At 45.8% G+C, this 19,994-nt stretch overlaps 4 protein-coding genes across 14 annotated transcripts in view; 1 reads left to right on the forward strand and 3 right to left on the reverse strand.

The window, feature by feature from the left end:
- The window catches only part of MAD1L1 (mitotic arrest deficient 1 like 1), a 366,422-nt gene extending 359,499 nt beyond the window's left edge, over positions 1-6,923 (reverse strand). For 4 of the 5 annotated variants that reach the window (XM_030484959.1, XM_030484958.1, XM_030484960.1 and 1 more), the window contains exons 1-5: positions 6,826-6,923; positions 5,282-5,429; positions 3,847-3,987; positions 1,964-2,143; positions 416-540 (exon numbers count right to left, since the gene is read on the reverse strand). In XM_030484959.1, the coding sequence (XP_030340819.1) occupies positions 416-540; positions 1,964-2,143; positions 3,847-3,987; positions 5,282-5,425 (590 nt within the window). In that variant the 5' untranslated portion in view covers positions 5,426-5,429; positions 6,826-6,923. Of the gene's footprint in view, positions 1-415; positions 1,472-1,963; positions 2,144-3,846; positions 3,988-5,281; positions 5,430-6,825 lie in introns of those variants that run through there. The other variant, XM_030484963.1, reaches the window with a different exon arrangement.
- A 659-nt stretch (positions 6,924-7,582) lies between these two features.
- On the reverse strand, positions 7,583-10,087 carry MRM2 (mitochondrial rRNA methyltransferase 2). 2 transcript variants are annotated; one of them, XM_030484974.1, is made up of 3 exons: positions 9,962-10,087; positions 9,003-9,274; positions 7,583-8,326 (listed from the first exon to the last, which is right to left on the reverse strand). In XM_030484974.1, the coding sequence occupies exons 1-3, from the start codon at positions 9,997-9,999 to the stop codon at positions 7,902-7,904; spliced, it is 735 nt and encodes a 244-aa protein (XP_030340834.1). In that variant the 5' UTR covers positions 10,000-10,087; the 3' UTR covers positions 7,583-7,901. The 2 variants fall into 2 exon arrangements, with proteins under 2 accessions (XP_030340834.1, XP_030340835.1); XM_030484975.1 differs by lacking the exon at positions 9,962-10,087 and adding an exon at positions 9,912-9,949.
- Positions 10,038-17,541, forward strand: NUDT1 (nudix hydrolase 1). 4 transcript variants are annotated; one of them, XM_030484977.1, is made up of 6 exons: positions 10,166-10,214; positions 10,935-11,091; positions 13,962-14,107; positions 14,313-15,045; positions 16,192-16,861; positions 16,950-17,541. In XM_030484977.1, exons 1-4 carry the CDS (start codon positions 10,202-10,204, stop codon positions 14,483-14,485), a joined length of 489 nt encoding a protein of 162 aa, XP_030340837.1. In that variant the 5' UTR covers positions 10,166-10,201; the 3' UTR covers positions 14,486-15,045; positions 16,192-16,861; positions 16,950-17,541. The 4 variants fall into 4 exon arrangements, with proteins under 4 accessions (XP_030340838.1, XP_030340839.1, XP_030340837.1 ...); XM_030484978.1 differs by lacking the exon at positions 10,166-10,214 and adding an exon at positions 10,038-10,105 and having other exon boundaries at positions 16,192-17,541; XM_030484979.1 differs by lacking the exon at positions 10,166-10,214 and adding an exon at positions 10,121-10,151 and having other exon boundaries at positions 16,192-17,541.
- Positions 15,373-19,994, reverse strand: part of SNX8 (sorting nexin 8) — a 29,267-nt gene continuing 24,645 nt past the window's right edge. For all 3 annotated transcript variants that reach the window (XM_032919897.1, XM_030484972.1, XM_030484973.1), the window contains one exon: positions 15,373-19,961. In XM_032919897.1, the coding sequence (XP_032775788.1) occupies positions 19,848-19,961 (114 nt within the window). In that variant the 3' untranslated portion in view covers positions 15,373-19,847. The remainder of the gene's footprint in view (positions 19,962-19,994) is intronic.

A 19,994-nucleotide genomic window follows, 5' to 3' on the forward strand; every position in this document is an offset into this window, starting at 1 on the left:
AGAGCGCCTTTGGAACTGAGGAGTTGAACTTAGTAAGCAAGGAAAAAAAGCCACACTCATATCTTTCACCTACCCCTTGACTAGGAGTTAAGGTTTGGTATTTTTGTTCTGTTCAGTCTACAAAGTTCAGATTAGCCTTTCCCACCCACATGCCTTCTGTTAACTCTCAACCATGCGCGTGAGACATCACTGGGATTTTAAGTTCAAGTTTGGGGGGGGTTTTTCCTCAAGGTACAATTAAATTGCACCTCAGAGTTAGTTCCAAACAACGGTTATAACCTGCATATCCAGATCAAAGAACCCCTTTGAAGACTGGAAATCAAACGCTGTGGAAAGTTTTCGGAGTGACAACAGCTGCAGAAGACTGAAGTTTTGTTTGCCTTTTTCTCCCTACTGTCATTGATCCCCTGCTTACTTATGTTGAACATCCAGCTGTTCCATCAGTTCCTGCTTCTGAGAGTCTTGGCTTGTCATCTGCATCTCTTGATTCATTTTACTCCATTGCAGCTCTGATATTTTCCCTTTTAATACAGTGATTGTCTGAATTAATGGAAAGAAAGAATAAACACAGAAGGCTATGACTCTCCAAGCCAAACATTATGGATAGTGATAGACAGAAATCATATCCAAATTAAAAGTATGAGCAGTGAATCTAGAAATAATCCCACTCTTGCAAACCTTCAGACCTGCAAACTCACCTCAAAAACAAAGGCAAGAGAAAGTCATTTAGTTGCTTTCATCTGTCACCCAAATTGTCATTTCCATTACCTATTAAGTGGGTGACCTCAAACTGGCATGAAAACTATCAAGCTTCAAAGCTAGATGATGATAAAACACAACTATATATATTAAAGTAAAAACATTATCTCACAACCATTCCAAATACATTTTGGCTGGGTTTCAAGATTTGAAGTATCTGGGTTTGCTTCAACGAAATACCAACTGTATTATGCTTTCTTTAAAAGTGGAGGTCAGTGGATTTACAAATGTTGTTCTAAGTATATTTACTCTAAAGGGAACCTCACAGGTTTGTTTCAAATAGCCATTATTCATCTCCCTTTAACAGAGAAAAATCTCAAAACATTCCACATGTAAGGTGTTTTCCAGACAGAGAAACATGCAGGGTTCTCCTCTTGATACTGATGTATATAATAAAAAGAACACAGGAACAGAAATGCTGCACACATTTCATATATGAGTTTAGTTTCTCTCACATGCCATCACTGTCTCCCTGTTTTTAAGCACCAATAAATGGCATGTTACATGTTTACCTGCTTTATCATACAAATATTTCTAGTGATAGTGAGGCAGCTTAAGGACTCTAGCGGTGCACAGCTGATGCAATTAAAGAGAAAAGTTACAAATGAACTAGTTGAACTTAACTGGAGTGGTATCTGAAAAGGCTGAGGGTTGGAAAGATGTTCTGCTCATCCCAAAGAGCTGAAATCAGTGAATTATCCAAGCATTCATTCTATAGTGGAAAACACAGGCACCTAAGACACTTCAGGAAGAATTACTTTGTACATAACTTTGGTCTTCTCCACTCTACAGTTCTCTCTACTTCCCTCAACACCTTCCCATCTCACCTCCTCCATTCTTTCCCCTTTCCTTACCCAATGTCATGTAACCTCACTTCCAAACTTAGATGCTTTATATTGCCTTGCACTTTTTCTCCTTCCCCGTATCAACCTCAGAAATCTCTTCTCATTGTTAATTAACACAGCGACATCTTCTGACCTGCTCACTTGTCTCTGGCCTTGGTTAGGCTCTAAACTTTGACAGCAAAGGGACACATACCACCAGGGTTTATTCATAAATACTATGCTTCCCATTGTTTTGCCTGGGTTGTTGGTTTTGTTTGGTTTTTGAGGGTTCTTTTTATCAAAAAGGGTATTTCAATTCACAAGAACTTCAAAGGCAGTCACCAGAAGCTACAAAAAGATTAAAAATTTACTGTTCTTACTTCATTGGCTTCAGCTAATTTGCTCTCCTTCTCTTGCAGCTTCTTACTCATTGTCTCCATGCTCTTCTTATAGCATTTGTTCATCTCCATTTGTTCTTTCAGTTTATTTTCAGCTTCTGTTTCCCTTTCCTGATATTGCTTTATGCGTGTCAGCAGCTCCCGGTTACGGTCAGCTTCTCGCTTGCAACAGAAGAAAACAAGACACAAAGAGACATAAGAGGAAAGTAGCACAAAACTGAAGCTGTTTTTGTTTCTACTGTCTCCATTCCTCATTACAGTGATCAGAGCACTAGCAAGGGCAAAAATCTTACCAACAGCAACTCAATGTCAAGGCCCTACCCAGGGCAAAGGAGCTAGAACATTAAGAGGCAGTCTAAGAGATCCGGAAGACTAAGACATGAAGATGAGAACACAGACATGATTCCACTGCATGCTCAAAGATGAAACCATTTGATGCTCAATTTGAAGCTGACCCATGCACAGCAAATTGACTTGCAGAAACTCAGATCTCAACAGCTGGGTTAATAAGACAAACTTCCCTCTGCAACTTCTGCAAGTTGTAGGAGGATATTTAACAGAAAAGAAACAGGGTTTAAATGCACAGTATTATCAATGAAATCAAAAAATAGTTTTGCCCTCTGACAACCTCTCATACACCCTTTCAGTTTATTCCTACCACAAATTGATTATTGAAAAAACGTGTAGTAAATTGCTTTGCTAATCAAAGCAAATCGAGACACGGATTTACATAGTAAGCAAGGATTATGCAAAGCGACGCGAGGTGCCCAAAACCTTTATCCAAATGACTCAGAAAAACACAGAATCTGAGCAGGGTAATTACCACAGTGCTGGATTAGTGCTGCTCCCTTTTTTTGTACCAGTATTTCAGGGGTTTCTGCGACTGACTCAGCTACATTCCAGTTCGAACTCGGCTTAATCCCACACCTGACTTCAGAGGAACACTGACTCGCTATTTCACAACCACACACTAAATCTGCCACCCAGCACCCTCGTAAAATACAACAAAACATGCTTATGATTTTTTAAAGATTTCTTTTTTAATAATCAGCCTCATATAAGACCTTTGTTATGCTACAAAGCCCACAGATTTACTACTTATTCCAGTAACATAGCTAAGCAAATATATGTGGGCATCAGACCAGAAAACAATAAAAGCTCTTCGTCCCCGAGTGAGGCTCACTGTTTTATCAGTGCAAGCTCTCTTGTGTGACAGTGCACAGTTGGCACTGCTGCCACTCCAATTAATTACAGTCACACAAAGTAAATGCTGGCAATTGTGCCAGCAGAAGTTTAAATTCATCTGGGAGAAAAACACTTAAATACTTCTGGGAGAAACAAATACCAAATCCCTTTTTGTTACTGCTACCCATGATGACTTCAGTGCTAAACTAAAGGAAGCTTGTGATCAGGTCATTGGTTTGTCAACCAAACCAGGCTCTGATGTTCACACTCTGGTGTACATCAGCAAGTTACTGCAATGCACTGTGAGGGGATCCGCAAAGCAAAACAGCTGGTGCTGGGAACTTGACACCCACGCCACCACCACATCTGCAGTGAATGCAAACACAGTAAATGCATTCCAGGAGCATTTACTACAGGCTTGCTGAAGTCTTGCTCTGAAGACAGTGTCCATTAGCAGTTGGGGAACACTAGACTTGCTCCTGGCCTCCACCTTTCAGTTAAGTTTCGTCCCCCAAAAAGCTGACTATACACGTACTGAGACATTCCACTGCGAACCAAAGCACAGCACGAGGGAAGTCAAGAGTATACCCCTGATCCAAACTAAAACACCAACGTAGATGCACTACGTATGTTGTGACTTAGGCCTATGATATCAAACCATCTGCAATTGATGTATTTACCTCATAGTTCCTGGCGTTGGTATTAGCTGCCTTCTCCAGTTCAATGCGAGCGCGTTTGTGGCTAAGTTCCATCTGCATCTTCTCTCGTTCCACCTGCAGGAGCTGGGATTTGGAGTGGATCTGCCCAGCTTGTTCTTCCATCTCACCAGACCATGTGTGAAAAGGGACATTACACACCATTAACAGCATATAACATTGCTGGCTCCCACCTTGTGCTGTTCAGCACACACGCCATCTCACAAATTACAAAGGAACTATCACCATATTTATGGTACTCTCACACCAGCTGCAGATGGGGAAACCAAGAGTTCAACACCACACTCAGAAACCCACAACAAATCAGTGTTAGATGGAAAGAAGCAATTGTCAAGTTCTTCATTCAGAATTTCTCAATCTCTAGAGATACTCTGACAAAATGAACTTCTCTATCTAGAAAAAAAAATGTTAATGATGAACTCCCCAAGTCTCAGAAAAGTAACCCAAGAAGCAGAGATCATGCTCCCCAGGAAGTTTAACTGCTGAGAAAAATAACATGTTTTTCTACCTGCTACAATACCCTTCATTTTTTTCATTCCAATTACCTTACACAGACAATATTAATAGAACACCTCATGTCTAAACACTGTATAATCAAAACATAGCTAAGGAAGACTCTCTAACCAGGGAGAGCCTCCTCTAACCATCTCTATAACCAGAGATGTACTACAGACAGAAAATGCATAGGTTTGTTTCCAACATTCCAAATGCAGAGCAGATTTACATTAAAACATAAGCAAGTTTATTTTATACTTAGAGACTTAAAAGAAATACTTAAAAACACTTAATAGAAATTATATTAAGATACACAAGACAGAAACTTCATTCCAGCTTAATAAACAGTCCTTATGAGCCAAAATGTCAACTTCATGCTTCATGAGCATGAGGCAGCTTACAGGAAAAAGTCAAAAACAAACATGTGGAAACGACCAGCAGTGGACAAGAAAGCACAACTGGTCAGCGCATCAAAGCCACACACAAGCCAAGTCTCCTGTTTGTGTCCAAGCAAAGAAACTTTAAGGAAGATTGTAGAAAAAAAAGTAACAAAATGACTCGCTAGAAAAATATTGATTGATAAAAGCTCCTTTGCTCAGCAATATGAAAACAACTTATAATTTAATTCCCTGAGGTGGATGCAGCTATAACCAGCAGGGAAGAAATTTAAAGGACCTTTCCGAAATTTTTACAAAACAGGAACAAATGTCTGACACTTTATACCAATTTAAAGATTCCAGAACGTTGCCCGAAAGCAAGCTTCCATTATTGAGCTTGCATGAATATCAACTGTAGAAAGAGTGGTCAGATCTTAACGAAATCAACCCCGATTCCTGGAATCAAAAGGAGTGCACAACCACACCGAAGCCATCCTGCAGGCATCACCGGGATGAGGACACCTCACCTGCACCCTCTGCTGGTACTGAATCTGCAAGGCGCTTCGAGACGAGCCTGGCGTCGCCGGCCCAGACACCCCCTCCAGTGAAATGAAGTTGTTGAGGGATCTCAGGGCAGACAAGACAGTGGTGTTATTTTCGAAGTCATCCATGGCTCTGGAAGTACACACAAAGACATCAGCAAAACATTCAGAGCAAGCTGCTGAATACTGGCTACTTTGCTACAAAGAGACACATTATTGCCTCGCAGTAACACTAAATCCAAAGTCTTCCAATTCACAGGGTACAAAACTCAATCTGCTGGTCACTGCTAGTGACAACTTTAACCAGAAACCACCATCCAAGCAAGGCTGAAGTTGTAGGCCTCCGAAATGAGAAAACTATGCAAGACAGCCTGTTCTTCCTTGATATTTCTAACTGAAATGGTTTGATTTTATTTAAATACATTCTCCCCCAAATCTCAGCCCAGAAGTGTGTAAATAAAAGTTATCATAAGCTGTAAAAAAACTTAACTTTCTTTTCCTATACAGTCAAGAACCACGGATCCAAGTTAACATTGTAGGACATGAAGATCTGCAGCACATAAGACTATAAACAGAACTTACTACTCTTCCTCCAAACGCTTGAGGCTGATGGGGGAAGGAGAAGTAATTCCATAGTAGCAGCAAATCCTACGTTCTACACAACTTGCCTCCGATTTCCAAAAAGCACTTTGCAACTGAACTTCCAGCAGTAAAACTTCCCAAGTTCACAGATTCACTTCTACAATCAAAACTGTGTCTCCTCACTCACATAAAAGCTTTCACGACTCTTCCTTCAAATCTAGAAGAATATTAACTTAAAGGCCAAAGTCAAATCAAGCCGAGAGCTCAGAAAAGCCTGCAAGGATACCCAGAAGACTTCAAGGAAGTCTAGAGAGCCCCACAAAGCCCCAGGAGCACAAAAGGTTCAGGCCCAGGAAAGGCAACCCACGACATCCACACAGCCTTATGCCAAAGACACAGGCTCAGGTCTAACTTTCAGGGCAACACAGCTATTATTCTTTGGACTCGTTATCACTGTGAAGATGAGACATAACACAGGCATACAGGCAACGGATCAGCCAAAACCCAAATGAAAACGTTTATTTGCAATAAGTACTTCAGTACCACATGCAAATCAATCCAGGAGGCACCACTGCCAACAGGTAACTGCACAGAAAGCCTGATTTGAAATCACGAACAATGCTAAAAATTAAAAGGACAAGTGTGTCCCCGCTGCATAAAACCCTCTGGGGAAGGTGCCCCGGGCACCGCAGGGGCTTCTCCCTCACGGACCCCCCGATGGCGCAGAGGGGGAGCGGGGCCTCAGCAGCGCCCACAGCTCAGCTTGGCCTCGGCCACTCGGAGGTGGGAGGAACGGGGACACGGCACAGCCTCCCCCCACCGCTCCTACGCCGCTGGGCTCGGTCGGGAGCGACGGCAGCGGGGCGGAAGGGGAGCGGCCAGCCGGGCCGTGCTGAGCGGAGCCAGCGGCCTCCCGCCCGCCCTCAGCCGCTCCCGCCCGCACTCACCGCCGCGCGCGCCCCGCTTGGATCTCCCTCCTCGCCCCGCCGCCGAAATCGCACGGGAACTCGCGCCCAGCTCTCGCGAGAGCAGCACCGCGGGCCGCCGTAAGGACGGGACTAGGAGCGCACCGCGCTGCGGTCTCCGCGCCCTACCGTAATGACCCGCGGTGACGGGGCTTTCCTTCCCAAACCTACATAAAGCAACACCCAGCTCCCAACTTTAGGGAATTAGGAGTTTTCAAAGCAGGTGGAATTCGATAAACCTGTAGTCAATTCCAAATGAGATGTTTATAATGAGAAAGATCTGGAAGCCCTCAAACGAGACACCGCCACCAGCCCCTCTTGCAACTGATGCCACAGTCAGCCTGATAAAAGTGCTGTTTAATGTGAAAGTTGTCACTTCCCAATAAGCAGATCTTATCTTAGCAGTGGCTAAATTTATTTGTGCAGAGGGAATTCGAGCAACTCAATCAGTAATCCTCCCTGTCTGGGATCCAAGGAACACCTCGTCATTTCACCTAAGAAACATCACTGGTCAAATATATTACTGAAAACAGAAGGGAAGCTACCTTCTGGTAGCAGATCCTGACGGGCACAAAAATGTGCCCATTTTTACACGTGCTAATAAATCACTTTAAAGAAAGATGAAGAGGCAACAAATTGGCTCAAACTGCCCTTGCAGTACCCTCTCATTCCAACACCCGCCTTTATGGTTAACCTCACAGAGGACAGCATTAACAGTGCAGTGACTTTCAAGCACGCATTAAAACCTCGTAAAATCACTGTTTTATTTCCATTTCCATTATTCCAAGCCCCAGAGGTTGCCTTTCAGATTGCTCCTCTCCATTCCCAACTGTTTTCTCCACAGGTGAGAACTTAGATTGGATGTCTCTGCTGGGATAATTACCAGATACACACAGTAGGGCACCACCCTGGTTTATTTTTGTATGTGATTTACTTTGTAACAGTCGTGGCAGATTTCCCCAGGGTCTGAATGGTGGGATTTTTCATTAAACACACACCAGATTTGGGTTTCCAGTGAGTGTCTGATCACCTGTTTGATAATCTGCAGTTCTCAGCCTTCATTTCCCTTTGTACAGTCTTGCCAAATAGTAAGATTCAGCAGAGTCCTTCCGGCTGGCCTGAGGCTTTATAGTTCTCACATCTTGGAACTGCTCCTTCAGTCTGTTCTGCAGTAGACGGGACTCATATCCATCCCAGAATTTACAGAGCAGTGTTCCTTTTGGCTTTAAAATACTTCGGGACACATTCAGAAGGCTTAAACATAGATTGATCAGCTTCTGGTGATCCAGTTCTTTGATGCCGGTCGCATTAGGTGCCATGTCGCTCAAGATAACATCCACCTTTTCTGCAGGAAGCAGACTCTGGATCATCCTCAGCGTGTTTGGGTCTGCAATGTCAGCCTCTGACAGGAAGACTGCTCCTTCCAGAGGAGCAATCCGAAGGAGGTCAACACCAAGGACGAAGCCAGTGGGGACAGCAGGATCTAGATGAGAATGAATGACACACTGAACACTCATAACGGTTGCAAATAACCTCCATAGGTATGAGCTCTGTGCTAGTCAATAAACAAAAAACACATCACCTGCCACGTCTGCTCTTCTTATCCACAGACTGCATGTGTCTGGATGGATGGTTTGCTATAAACTAATCCATTCAAGACATAAAAACTCAGCTACTTTGGATAAGCAAGGGGTATTTTTCTTGGGTTTCTTCTGCTCTTTAAAGGCTGACAGTCCAGAAATGCTGGACGATAGTACAGATAGTAATGCCTTATCGCGTAAATATTAATGGCTTAAAACACATAAACTCGACATAGTGGGTACTATCATTTTTCAAGAAAGGATATAAAAACTCAGGAAAGCCAAGCCACCTCCTGGAGGCCACATCAATTTCAAAACAGGATGAAGGAATCTTCCCCACAACAGTTAATCAGTACATTAGCACCACGTTAAGTTTTAATTTCACAAATGTGACTTCTCCAGACCGTATGAGGAGTTCCTGTTCTTCACTGCAGCACACCTTCACCCCTCTGTCACTCACTCCTGGCATTTACCAGTACCCAGATCCCTTCCCCACACCACCACCATCACAACTGAGTTTTCTCACACACCTCAAAATGAGCAGCATCCCCATCTTGCCTGCCAACAACATGCACTTACCGGTACCTAAGGCATTGACTCTCTCTACAGCAACCTGACTCCAAGCACCGGGTGCAGCTCCACAGTCAAGAACAGAAAGTCCTGGACGAAGAATACGAAGCTTGTCATCAATTTCCAGTAACTTGAAAGCACTTCGGCAACGGTAATGCTCCCGCTTCGCTGCCTTGACAAAGGGATCCTTCACGTGCCGCTCCAACCACCAGTGCTCAGTTCCCGTTTTCTTCAGGAACCTCGCTGTGGTGTGGAGACATTTGCTCACCAAATGCCAACAGCTGCCCAGGAAGAAAGGCAAGTTAATCAGTTAGTGCATAATCATGGAATGGTTTGGGTTGGAAGGGACCTTAAAGCTCATCCAGTTCCAACCCCCTGCAATGGGCAGGGACACCTTCCACTATAGCGGGTTGCTCCAAGCCCCATCACTATGTATTTCAAAGGTCTCGATAGTAATTAATTCTATCTGTGACCACATCTCCTCCCAGGCTCAGAAAAAAAGCCTCCAAATTTGAGATTTCTGGTGCCTTATCTGGTCCAACCCCAACCAAAGGGCTGTATTTGGGATGGACACCTCACAGGTGGAACACAGGGTCCCCTCACAGACAGCTCTTCACTTGTGCGCTGGTGTTTGTGCTCAAGGCCCACAGGGAAACGACATGGCAGCCTGACCCCAGCACGGGCTGCCTGTGAGCGGGGCGGCCGGGGGTACCTCAGCCCCTCGGAAGATGGAGGGATGCCCCAGCTCCGCCATGTCACCGGGCAGCACACACCAGCAGCCGCCGCTACAACTTTCCAGGTAGCTAACCCCGCTCTGGTATTTGGAGCAGTGACAACCCAAAACACCCATTACCCGTTCCTGAGGAAAGCTTAACGCGCTGGGGGTAACACCAACCCTTCCCGGGGACACCCCACAACCCCCGGGCGGGCCCGGCTCCCATGGCTGCCTCAGCGGCCCCGCCACGCACCTACTCCCGGCGGCAGCGGCAGCACTCCGCCCCGCCATGGCGGCCGCCTCAGCCCGCCCCGCCTCTCCTCACAGCTACCGCGCGCGGGGCCGGAGCGGCGGCGGCGGCGCGGGAAGAGCCCCGGCGGGCCCGGCCTCCTCTGAGGTGGTGGCACAGCGGTGGGCGGGAAAGTGGGGCGTGAGGGGCGGAGGTGCTGAGGGGACATGGACGGGAAGCCTGGGACGGGTGTTGGGGAGGGGGATGGCCGTGAAGGGTGAGGGGCGATCGTGAGGGCAAAGGAGAGGAGAAGGGCAGCCATAAGGGAAAATCATGAAGGGAGCGCAGGGGCGGCCATGGAACGTGAGGGGTAGCCATGAGGGGAGACCTTGAGGGCAGATGAGGGGTGGCCATGAGGGGAGATATTAAGGGCAGATGAGGGGTGGCCATGAGGGGAGGCCATGAGGGGTAGGGGCAGCAGCTATACAGTGTGGGCCACTGTGGGGGGGAAATGAGGGGTGGCCATGAGGGGAGATCTTGAGGGCAGATGAGGGGAGGCCATGAGGGGTAGGGGCAGCAGCTATACAGTGTGGGCCACTGTGGGGGGGAAATGGGGAGTGGCTGTGAGGGAAGATCAGTTTGCCCTTAGTGACATGGTTTAGTGGACTTGGCAGTGCCGGGTAACAGTTGGGCTTGATGTTAAAGGTCTTTTCCAATCTACTTGATTCTATGACTATATGATTTAGGGAGAGAGTGCTGGGAGAGCAGGAGAGCAAGGATGGGTGGTGCGTGCTGGAGAAGCAGGCATTGGGAGAGGCATTGGGGATCGAGGGTTTGGGCTGGGGATGGCAGGGACCAGGCATTTGGGGCTGGCATGGTGGGTGTTCAGGGGGCGAGGGGCTGTCTGTACCCCCTGTGCTGGAGGAGCAGCCTGCCCTCCCCACCAAGGGGTGCCGGGAGCCCTTGGCGCAGCATGCCCTCCTTGCCTCTTGCCCAGGAGCCATGTACACCACGAAGCTCTTCACCCTGGTGCTGGTGGTGCAGCCGCAGCGCGTCCTCCTGGGCATGAAGAAACGCGGGTTTGGAGCTGGGCTGTGGAATGGCTTCGGTGGGAAGGTGCAGCCGGGGGAGAGCATCGAGGAGGCTGCTCGCAGGTGAGCCAGTGCCCTGGGGAGAGGGGGGGTTCAGGGCACAGGTTGGGCTGTGGAGGTGTTAGATCATTTGTGGTGGGGTTACTGCAGCTCAGCTGATCAGTGACACCCTCGGAACCAGTGTGTTACCCACCAGTGCTGTCCTGAGCCATCGCTGAACAGAGAAAACAGCCTGCTCCACAGGTGATGAGGGATCAACCACATGAACAGAGAAAGGGGATGGCTCCCCATTGCCTGTCATCTGCAAATCCTTAACTGTCTTCCAGTCTATGAGTAACTAGAAGTTAGTGTCCTCCCTTCCAAAGACTCTCATCTAAACTGAGGCTTTGTCTGCCAGCGGTTGGCAGAAGTTCTTGCACTGCTCAGAAAGGTGCAAAGTTTAATTTTGGCTATATAGCAGAATTACAGCTTATGCCAGCATACTGCTTAGTGTTTAATGTTGAAGCTGTTGAACAGATGCTACCTTCCAGTAGCGAAAATGTAGTTAACAAAACAGAGATTTTTAGGGGTCCCTTATGAAAGGCACTGTAGAAATTTATTATTTGACTGCACGGTAGCATTTGAAGCCTTAATGCTGAGCTGGGGAATTGAACTCCATCAGTATGGAGGTGCAGTACCGTTTTTGAAGCTTTTAGTACTCATTCCTCAAAGTTCTTCTGTCTAGTCATTAAAATGAAATAGCAGATGGCAGCTGAATTGCTAAACTCCCCTAAAAATTAGGTACCTCATTCTTTACACAAACAAAGCCACACTTTGCCACCTCCTCTGTTCCTGATACATGCCCCAAATTGCCCTTGCAGCTGCAGGAAGATCAGTGTTGGTGTAGCTCAACAGCTACCCAACAGCTTTTTCCCTGAGCCATCCCCTCAGCTGTGCCAGTACAACCGCCTGGGTTCTGTGGTGAGCTCTTGCAGGGGGCAGAGGGGCCCTCTCTGCAGGTGTTAATGTACCTCATGCTTACATTGTGGCTTTTCGTGTAATTTATCATCTCTAAGAGGGGGGAGATCAGTTTTGTTGCTTAATTCAGGCCTTCATTTGCTAGGCTTGCATTGCCGCTGTGGTGGGAAATGACTGAATTTAGCATTTGATTTCCTAGGTGTGTGTTTGTGCTAGTCTGGGTTTAGAAACTGGAGCTTTAGTCCATACGAGATGTCAAGTGAGAAGGGTGTCATCCATCCCAGTGCAGTGTGCCGCAGGAACAGCCAGTGCCTGCTGCTGTGGAGTGCACAACAGTCCAGTCCTCATCCCTTCCCATGCAGCTGGTAGGAGCTTACTGCAGCAGCACCACTGATTCCAGCTGAGCAGGAAGCAGTCCCCAGAGCCCGCCAGACATACAGCCTGCCTTCCTGGCAGGAACACCACCACCACAGCTACCTCAGGGTGCAGCTCTCCTCCAGGAAGCGTCACACAGTCCAAATGAAACTTAGCTCTGCTGCTCTGTATTTAGAGCTGGGGTATTAGGCCGTGGTTCTGTGTTGCACTGTCTCAGTTAGCTTTGCACTGGTGGAAGGTGTGAAGTGTCCTCACAGCACCGATAGTTAAAAATTAAGCTGAAACATGAGCAAGTTTCCTCTGTCTGCAAGATTCCTATCTTCCATTGGGTACATCGCGTTCCCATGAGCACCTGGCACATCTTGTAAGGGGAATATTTAGTTCATTATTTTCAGTGTGCTCCCTGTAATGTTTCTACTTCCTATATACAGAGCCAAACAGCGAGCAGATAAATTGCTTGGAGAACCATAGCAGTGTTGTGCTTTGTTGTTCAATTATCACAGCCTGTAAAATGAGGCTTTTAGATTTGCTGCTGGAAAACTGCCTCTATTTTTGACATAGTTTCTTAAGGAAACTAAAATTAGCTAAGCTATTTAGTTGGAACGTAATTTTGAAGGATGGGATCCATGAAATTGATGCCAAAGAAAGCTGGAGCCTTAAAGAGCATTTCCATTACATTTTGAAATGAAGTGACTGCCAAATATTCAACTACATCAATTATTAACCTTAACCGAAGATACATTGTTTCCAAGTATTCCTTATTTTTGTCCATTAGAAAAAGCATGACTAACTTCAAGTCATGCTGACTCTGTTAGGGGTAGGCTAAAATAAAATAAGCCCCAAGCACGTAGCACAAAGAAAGCAAGTAACTGAATGTGCTTCAAGTAGCTGTGCATGGTGATGCATGGAAAAGAGCTGTCTGGCAAGTCCCTTGAAGTGCTCTTTAAAGTCTTCCTTTGTAGCCTCTCCTTATGCTAATTATACTTCCAAGGAGCAGAAATGGAAAGTTTACACAACTGCTTTGTGTTTTTTATGTGGCATCTGAATGGGAGATGGTATTCCTAACTCTCTGCGTGCAAATGATGTTAGTAGTGTATAATGTTCTTTAAATAAGGTTCAGTTAACCTCAGAAGTAGCTGAGTTTGTTGCAGTATGGATGCTCCAGTATTCCTTACCTGCTTCCCCACAGTTGTAAAACCTTTAGCTTGAAGTTGGCAAAGCCAGTGAAGCACATCTCAGAGTTCTTAAGCCACATCCAGCTACAGTCATACAAGTGTTAGCCCACTTCTGACTGATCTCAGAAAAGATCCTCGTGTTGTAAGGAGTGTAAATTATACTAAACAATCAATTTTCCTGAATCTTCCCTTTCCAACATAGACTGTTTTCCTACCGGCTTTCAGGAGCTTGGAATAACACAGGAGCCAGCCTGACCTAGATGTGCTGTGGTGTAAGCCAATAGCTGCTGTGCCCTGCTCCATTTTGCAGGTGCAGCATTCATCTTTGGTTCACTAGAGGTGTTTAAACATGCAAGTAAAGCTAACAACTGGTTTTTGGTTCTCCCACTGCTTGCTTTCATGTGAAGAAGTCTCTTTCTTGTGCAGGGAGCTCCTGGAGGAGAGTGGACTGACTGTGGACACCTTGCAGAAGATGGGTCAGATCACATTTGAATTTGTGGGCAACTCTGAACTCATGGATGTCCACATTTTCCGGGCAGATGATTTTCATGGAGAGCCAACAGAAAGCGATGGTAGGTGGAAGGGAAGGAGGGATGCACATTCTCTTCTGAGACAGTATTGCTCTTAGGAACTGCAGAACTATTCACGCCAAAATGCCTCCGAGAAGGGAGGCAGCTGGGCTGTAGAGTGAAACTTACTGCCAGATAATCAAAGTCAGGCAGCAAAAAACCCCCAAGAGAAAGTCTCACACGAAGTTGTTTTGTTTTCTCCCACCAGAAATGCGTCCCCAGTGGTTTCAGCTGGATGAGGTGCCCTTCAATCGCATGTGGGCAGATGATATCTACTGGTTTCCCCTGGTGCTTCAGAAGAAGTTGTTTCGGGGCTATTTTAAGTTCCAGGGACAAGACACTATCCTGGAGCACACCCTGAAAGAAGTAGAGGAAGTTTAAGAAAACGGAAGCAGTCAACTCACGTGCTGCTGCCCACATTGGGCTGCACCACCACGAGTACTACTTCTAAGGGTCTTCTTTCTTCAGCTCTCCAGCAAAGGAGACTGATGGGTCAGGTCACTGGGAAGTAAGGAAAATAAGGAGGTTTCTTAGAGCAGAAATAAAAGTAATGAGATTGTCCATGCTGTGAAGTCCTTGGCTCTGTTACACTTCAGCCAGGGTTATGTGATCACAGCTATTCAAAACATAGCGTTAACTCCTTTCTGCACAGGTGAATGGTGTTTTAGGCTTTCCCCTCATGGCTGGAAATGTTTTTTTAAAAGATTAAAGATATTTTTTAGTAAAAGCATGTGTTCTGTTGTAAACTGCTGGCTGCCTTCTCAGCTGGTTAAGGGCCTTTCAGGAGGTGGCTTCCTTTCACAAAAGCATTAAGTGGACAGTGAGGCATCAGAATCAGTTATCTTCTTTCTCTCTTCCAGTTTCTATCCAGCTCCCTACTCAGCATTAACTCCTGGGGCAAGGCAAAGCTTGACCAGCGCTGTGAAAGCCCTTTGTAAAGTGTAAGTAGAGATCCCTTCAGGATTTGCCAGCTGGAGGTAGCATGAGGATATAAGAGTGAAGAACACAAAAGTCAGGTGGATGTATGGCACTGCTGGAGCCCTGATTTCACTCCTGCAGCTCTACCATGAGCTTGAACTGTTTGGAGCAGTTCAGGTAAAAATATGCTGAACTAAATCAAGTTTGAGCAAATCCACGTTGCAAAGTGCCATCACCTATGGCTACAAGCTTTGCCATATGTTGGCAGCAAGTGACCTGCTCAGCCCAACTCAGCAGAGTGGGCAGCAAAAGCTTAATCAAACCGTGCTAGAAATAACACATCACATATGTAACTTCTTACACAAGTTTTGTTTGGTTTTTGTTTTCAACTTTTACAAACACATATAACACAGATAGAATCTTGGAATGTAACATAGGCTCTGTAAACATTTCCAGTCTACCAGCTGTAGTAATAGTTCTTTAATTCCTGCATTTTGGATAAAGTGCTTCATACATAAGGCTATTTGAGCAAAGCAAAGATACAGGATATTCCAGGCAGGCAAAATTCACACCCTCTGAACAAGATTGTTTATTCTTGTCTCCCTCCAGCAGTTCTGAATGATTTGTAGCACTCAAAAATGCCCTTCTTCATGTGCTCAGTAAGTCACAGCTCAGACAGAGGATAAGAGTTAACACCTTAGAATCTTACTTTTCCTTTTGTGCTGCACACAGAGTTATTTACAGAGTTCTTGATACTCCCCTCTGTTCCTGACACAGCAGTAAGAGGTTCTGGTTGTTCTAGTGGAGAGAGGGCTCGAGGCAAGCAAAGGAGAGAAAATAGGCACAAGGGGACAGGTAGCTTGTAATGGGGTGCAAGACCTGACTGCATGGTAGGAAAGGGGGTGACTGGCAGCTCATACCTGTGATGTTATCTTGCGTTATTTCCTGGTGGAAACTAAATGGCAAGCTGAGAGAGAGCAAGTTACTTTCTGTTCCTCCAGGAGTTTAGGAAGGAAAAGGACAAGTGTGGCTCAGGCCCAAGATGCTTTCACCAGCACCAATTTTTACCTTCTGTCAAAGAGCAGTGATGTTATTGCTCCTGCTGCAGCTGTGGAGACTGACATGTTTTAAACAAGTTCTGTCCCCAGCTGGTGATCTTTGTCTTTTAGGAAACAGCACATATTGAAGATTGGGAATTAGCCTGTTAGAAATTCCAGGAATTACACCCTTGCACAATCAAAGTAGAAGAGTAAAAGCACTGGAATGCAGCAAGGCACTGCTGAACACTGAGGAACAACAACTTGCAGAGACGGAAGGAGGGGAAGAGCAGGATCAAAGATTACGGTTGTATTGTAAATACAGCTTGGAAAGCCTTTCAACACATGATACTGGTCAAAAAGCCTCTATATTGCCATTTCACAGCTCGGAGCAGAGGAGACCTCAGGAGTGACAAAAACATATAGCCCTTCTGATAAAACAATTTTCAGGCACAGTTTCAGGTTCTCAGCTGTTTCCTACCCTGGTACCTCCACAACAGGTTTGACAGAGACACTGACAGGAACATTGGAGGCCTTTTCTACCATCTCTGTGTTGAACACACGAAAGTCCCTGTGACCTCCAGCAACACACAGAACACTTCCTCTCAAGAAGGCACATTAACTCTTTGGCGCTACATCTTACAGGAGCATCAGTCCTTGGCCAGGCATCAATTAGTCTTCTGGTTTGATTAGTGTTTAGTGCAATCTACCCAGCTACCAGCAATGGAACCAACTCCATTAAGTCTTGTTCCCACCCTTGTATATAGCTGGGCTGTTTGCTGCAGAAGGCAATAGCACAGAGGTAACTAGAACTGATTCTCCTACACTGATGAGGGGAGATAAAACAACCGAAGTCAACTGGATTGACTCCCTGCTGCATTCCTTTACAGGAAAGAAGCTGTACTTGGTGCTGCTCCCCAAGCCTGGCAGATCCATAAACTAAACAGAACAAACACAGTAAGGAAACCCCTCACGTGTTGAGGTAAACATAACAGTGCTATTTGCACACTGACCAGTCTCCCAAAAATAAGGCTTGCAAACTAAGGGTTGTATGAAATAGTGTAGGCATGTATTTAGGAATGAGACAGAAGCTTGACAGTCCAGTATGAGAGAAACTCTGAAAGTGCCATTAGGTGTATCAGCTTTGAGAATACCAGGCCTCTGTTCTCAAAATAGTAGGTGAACAGAGTAAAACCCAACCAAGGAAACCCACCCCCAAAACTGCTCCCCTCACAGAGGCGAGGGCTGGCCATGGAGGAATGGGGATTTCCTCCAAACAACCTAATTCCAGTTTCTTTACAGGTCATGTGGTCTGTATGTATCATCATTACAGTCACTGCTTTTGGACTGCAGAATTCCTGCTTTGAAGGAGAACGGAAAAAGAGGAGTTAGTCTAAAGCCCAAATGTGGGTTTGATGTTTGGGGTATTTTGTGTTTTCTTTTTTGGTTTGTTTTTAAATAAAGTCCAAAATTGTAACTTCAGATGAAAGTGAGAAATGCAAAGTTCCATTCAGGCTAATGCTTAGCAAGTGCTCCTGTGGAACACAGCCCAGTCATCTACCCCAGCCAGACAAGTTACACTGAAGACCCACCATATAGATACCAGATCTTGCCCCAAAACATGGTATTTTCTCAATCTGCCTGTTCACCACATCAGTCAAACGAGGCTAAACAAGGTTCAGAGACTAAGCAAACGACAGGCTGTAACCAGCCAGCACCTTCTGCAGATGCTGGGAGCAAAGAGCATTTAAAATTACAGCAACATGCTTTCCACACTTCAACCACAAACTTATCTTCCTAATCAAGACAAGGTCAAGCAGAAAAACCTTCTGTGCCATTCTTGAGATAGTGTCTTCTTCATTACTGAAGTGCACAACTGTTTCCCTTCCCAGACAGTTTGCGCTGGCTCATGAGCAGAATCTCTGCTGCGCCACTGTGGAAATCTTCAGGAGCAAGAATCAACCCTGTCTGGCTGGACATGGCTAACACACAGGAGGAAAGACTGAGGGGAGAGTTCACATTTGAATTGCTCTAAAAAGCTCTTAACTCTGAGCTATTGTTAAACAGGACACCCTACACACTCCTTAAGGCCCAGCACACAAGAAATTCATCCACTTAAGTGCACTTTACCTTTGCATTTTGAGGGGTATGTGTAATGCTCATGGAACTGGGCAAGTAACTTACTGTCTCACTCCGAGCTGAAGAAACTAACCCATAATTTCCACTTGGACTAGGAAGAACTTCATGTTGCATTGAACTTTCTAAATTAAAAAGAAAAAAAAGCTTTTGTGATTGGAGGATTTAAATCTATTCCCTACTAACAGGGATATTCCCCAATGCGAAATACTACAACGGTTCCAGTTTGAGAGTGAGCGTGGTAACACGCTTCCTTTTTACCCACTCAAAGAAAACACTAAGAAGTCAAGCCTCAAATCCCCCTTTGGCAGCTCTTTTGACCCCACAGAAGCCAGGTTCAGGGGAGTCCTGTTCATGTTGAGTTTTGGTGCACACGTTTGCAGTTTCCTCAGTTATCAGTTTCTCTGGAGGATATGCACCATTTCCCTTGAGGAAACATCTGATTCTATGGCACGCAACGTCTCCTCCCCCTACCCTTGGCCTCATGAGGGAAAGTCACCCGAAAAACAAAGTAAAACAAGGAGAATGTTTGGTCCCTCTATCACAAACCATTCTGAAAACCCCATTACCAAGGACTGTGCTAATCTGAGAGAGAACTGTCGCTTAATTGTCTTTTCTCCTTCACAAACACGCTCCAGTGCTACCCGCAGCCAGAAATAAAAAGAATGACAGTAACATCCTGATAAATACTGATTTTTTGCTAATGAACTTTATCAGCATCACGTCCCAGCCTGCTGGTGCAACAGGATACTGCATCTGATAGCAGAGCAAGGAAAACACCAGCCTTCGGGTCAGCAGCTCTCCAGTAGTTCTAACCAGCTACTCAAGAGATGGATGTCAGAACCTCCAGAAGACAATAACCAAGGTACCTTGTAGCTGTTCTGCTCGGGTAGTAGGAGTGGTTTACAATGAAGGAGTCTTTTGTTCTATTACTTTCTCATTTACACCAGGCAAATTCCTCTGAGTTCCTGAACCCAGCTGTCTTTGGCCCCAAACTGAAAGAGATGAGCAAGTCCCCCAGGCTGCCCTGCAGTGAACAACACAGGAACAACAGCCTGCCCAGCCCCACAGGGACAATCCTGCTCACCCAGCAGCACAGAGCCCCACCCCAACCACTTCATCCATGTATCTTGTGCTAAGGTCTAGCAGTGAGAAATCAAATCCAATGGGATGGGGGATGGCTTTCAGCTTTCCTTATACACGTATGTCCCTAACACAGGCCCTCCCCAGCTTAAAAGGCAAACCATCTCTACTACAAGCAAGTGCTTCAGATATCTTGGTCATCTCAGCACTTCAGAGATGTGTCAGCACATGTGCAGATAATCATTACTGGAGGACTGTTAGTACAAGATGCAGGGGCATCAGCAACAACACTGCAGCACTCACCGCACCGGGTCACATCCTGACCCCATGAAGAGTGTCTGCACAATAATGAACATCAGCTCTGCCCCAGAGCATTTCAAAATGAAGAGATTGTCTCTATATCAGTATGTTCTGCCCCACATCCAGTCTGTCTTAATCAGAGAGCAGCTCAAAGCAGCAGTATTACAAAATAAAAATAGCTGTTTGGAGGATTCATTCTAACATCTGGAGGTAGAGATCCCACCCCTTCGTTGATCGCACTTCTTGCTCCACGCGAGATGCTCAGCGCATTAATTGGAGAAGAAGTTTCCCTCTGGAGGTGACAATGGTGGAGTTGGCATGTTGCTGGATCCCACGAAGAGGCAGCTCAACTTCGGCTTCAATTCATTCCAAACTTTACTCATCTGGGAGTGGGAAAGGAGAGAAAACACCCATTA

Source organism: Strigops habroptila, chromosome 4 (genome assembly GCF_004027225.2).
Source record: "Strigops habroptila isolate Jane chromosome 4, bStrHab1.2.pri, whole genome shotgun sequence".
Classification (NCBI taxonomy): Eukaryota; Metazoa; Chordata; class Aves; order Psittaciformes; family Psittacidae; genus Strigops; species Strigops habroptila.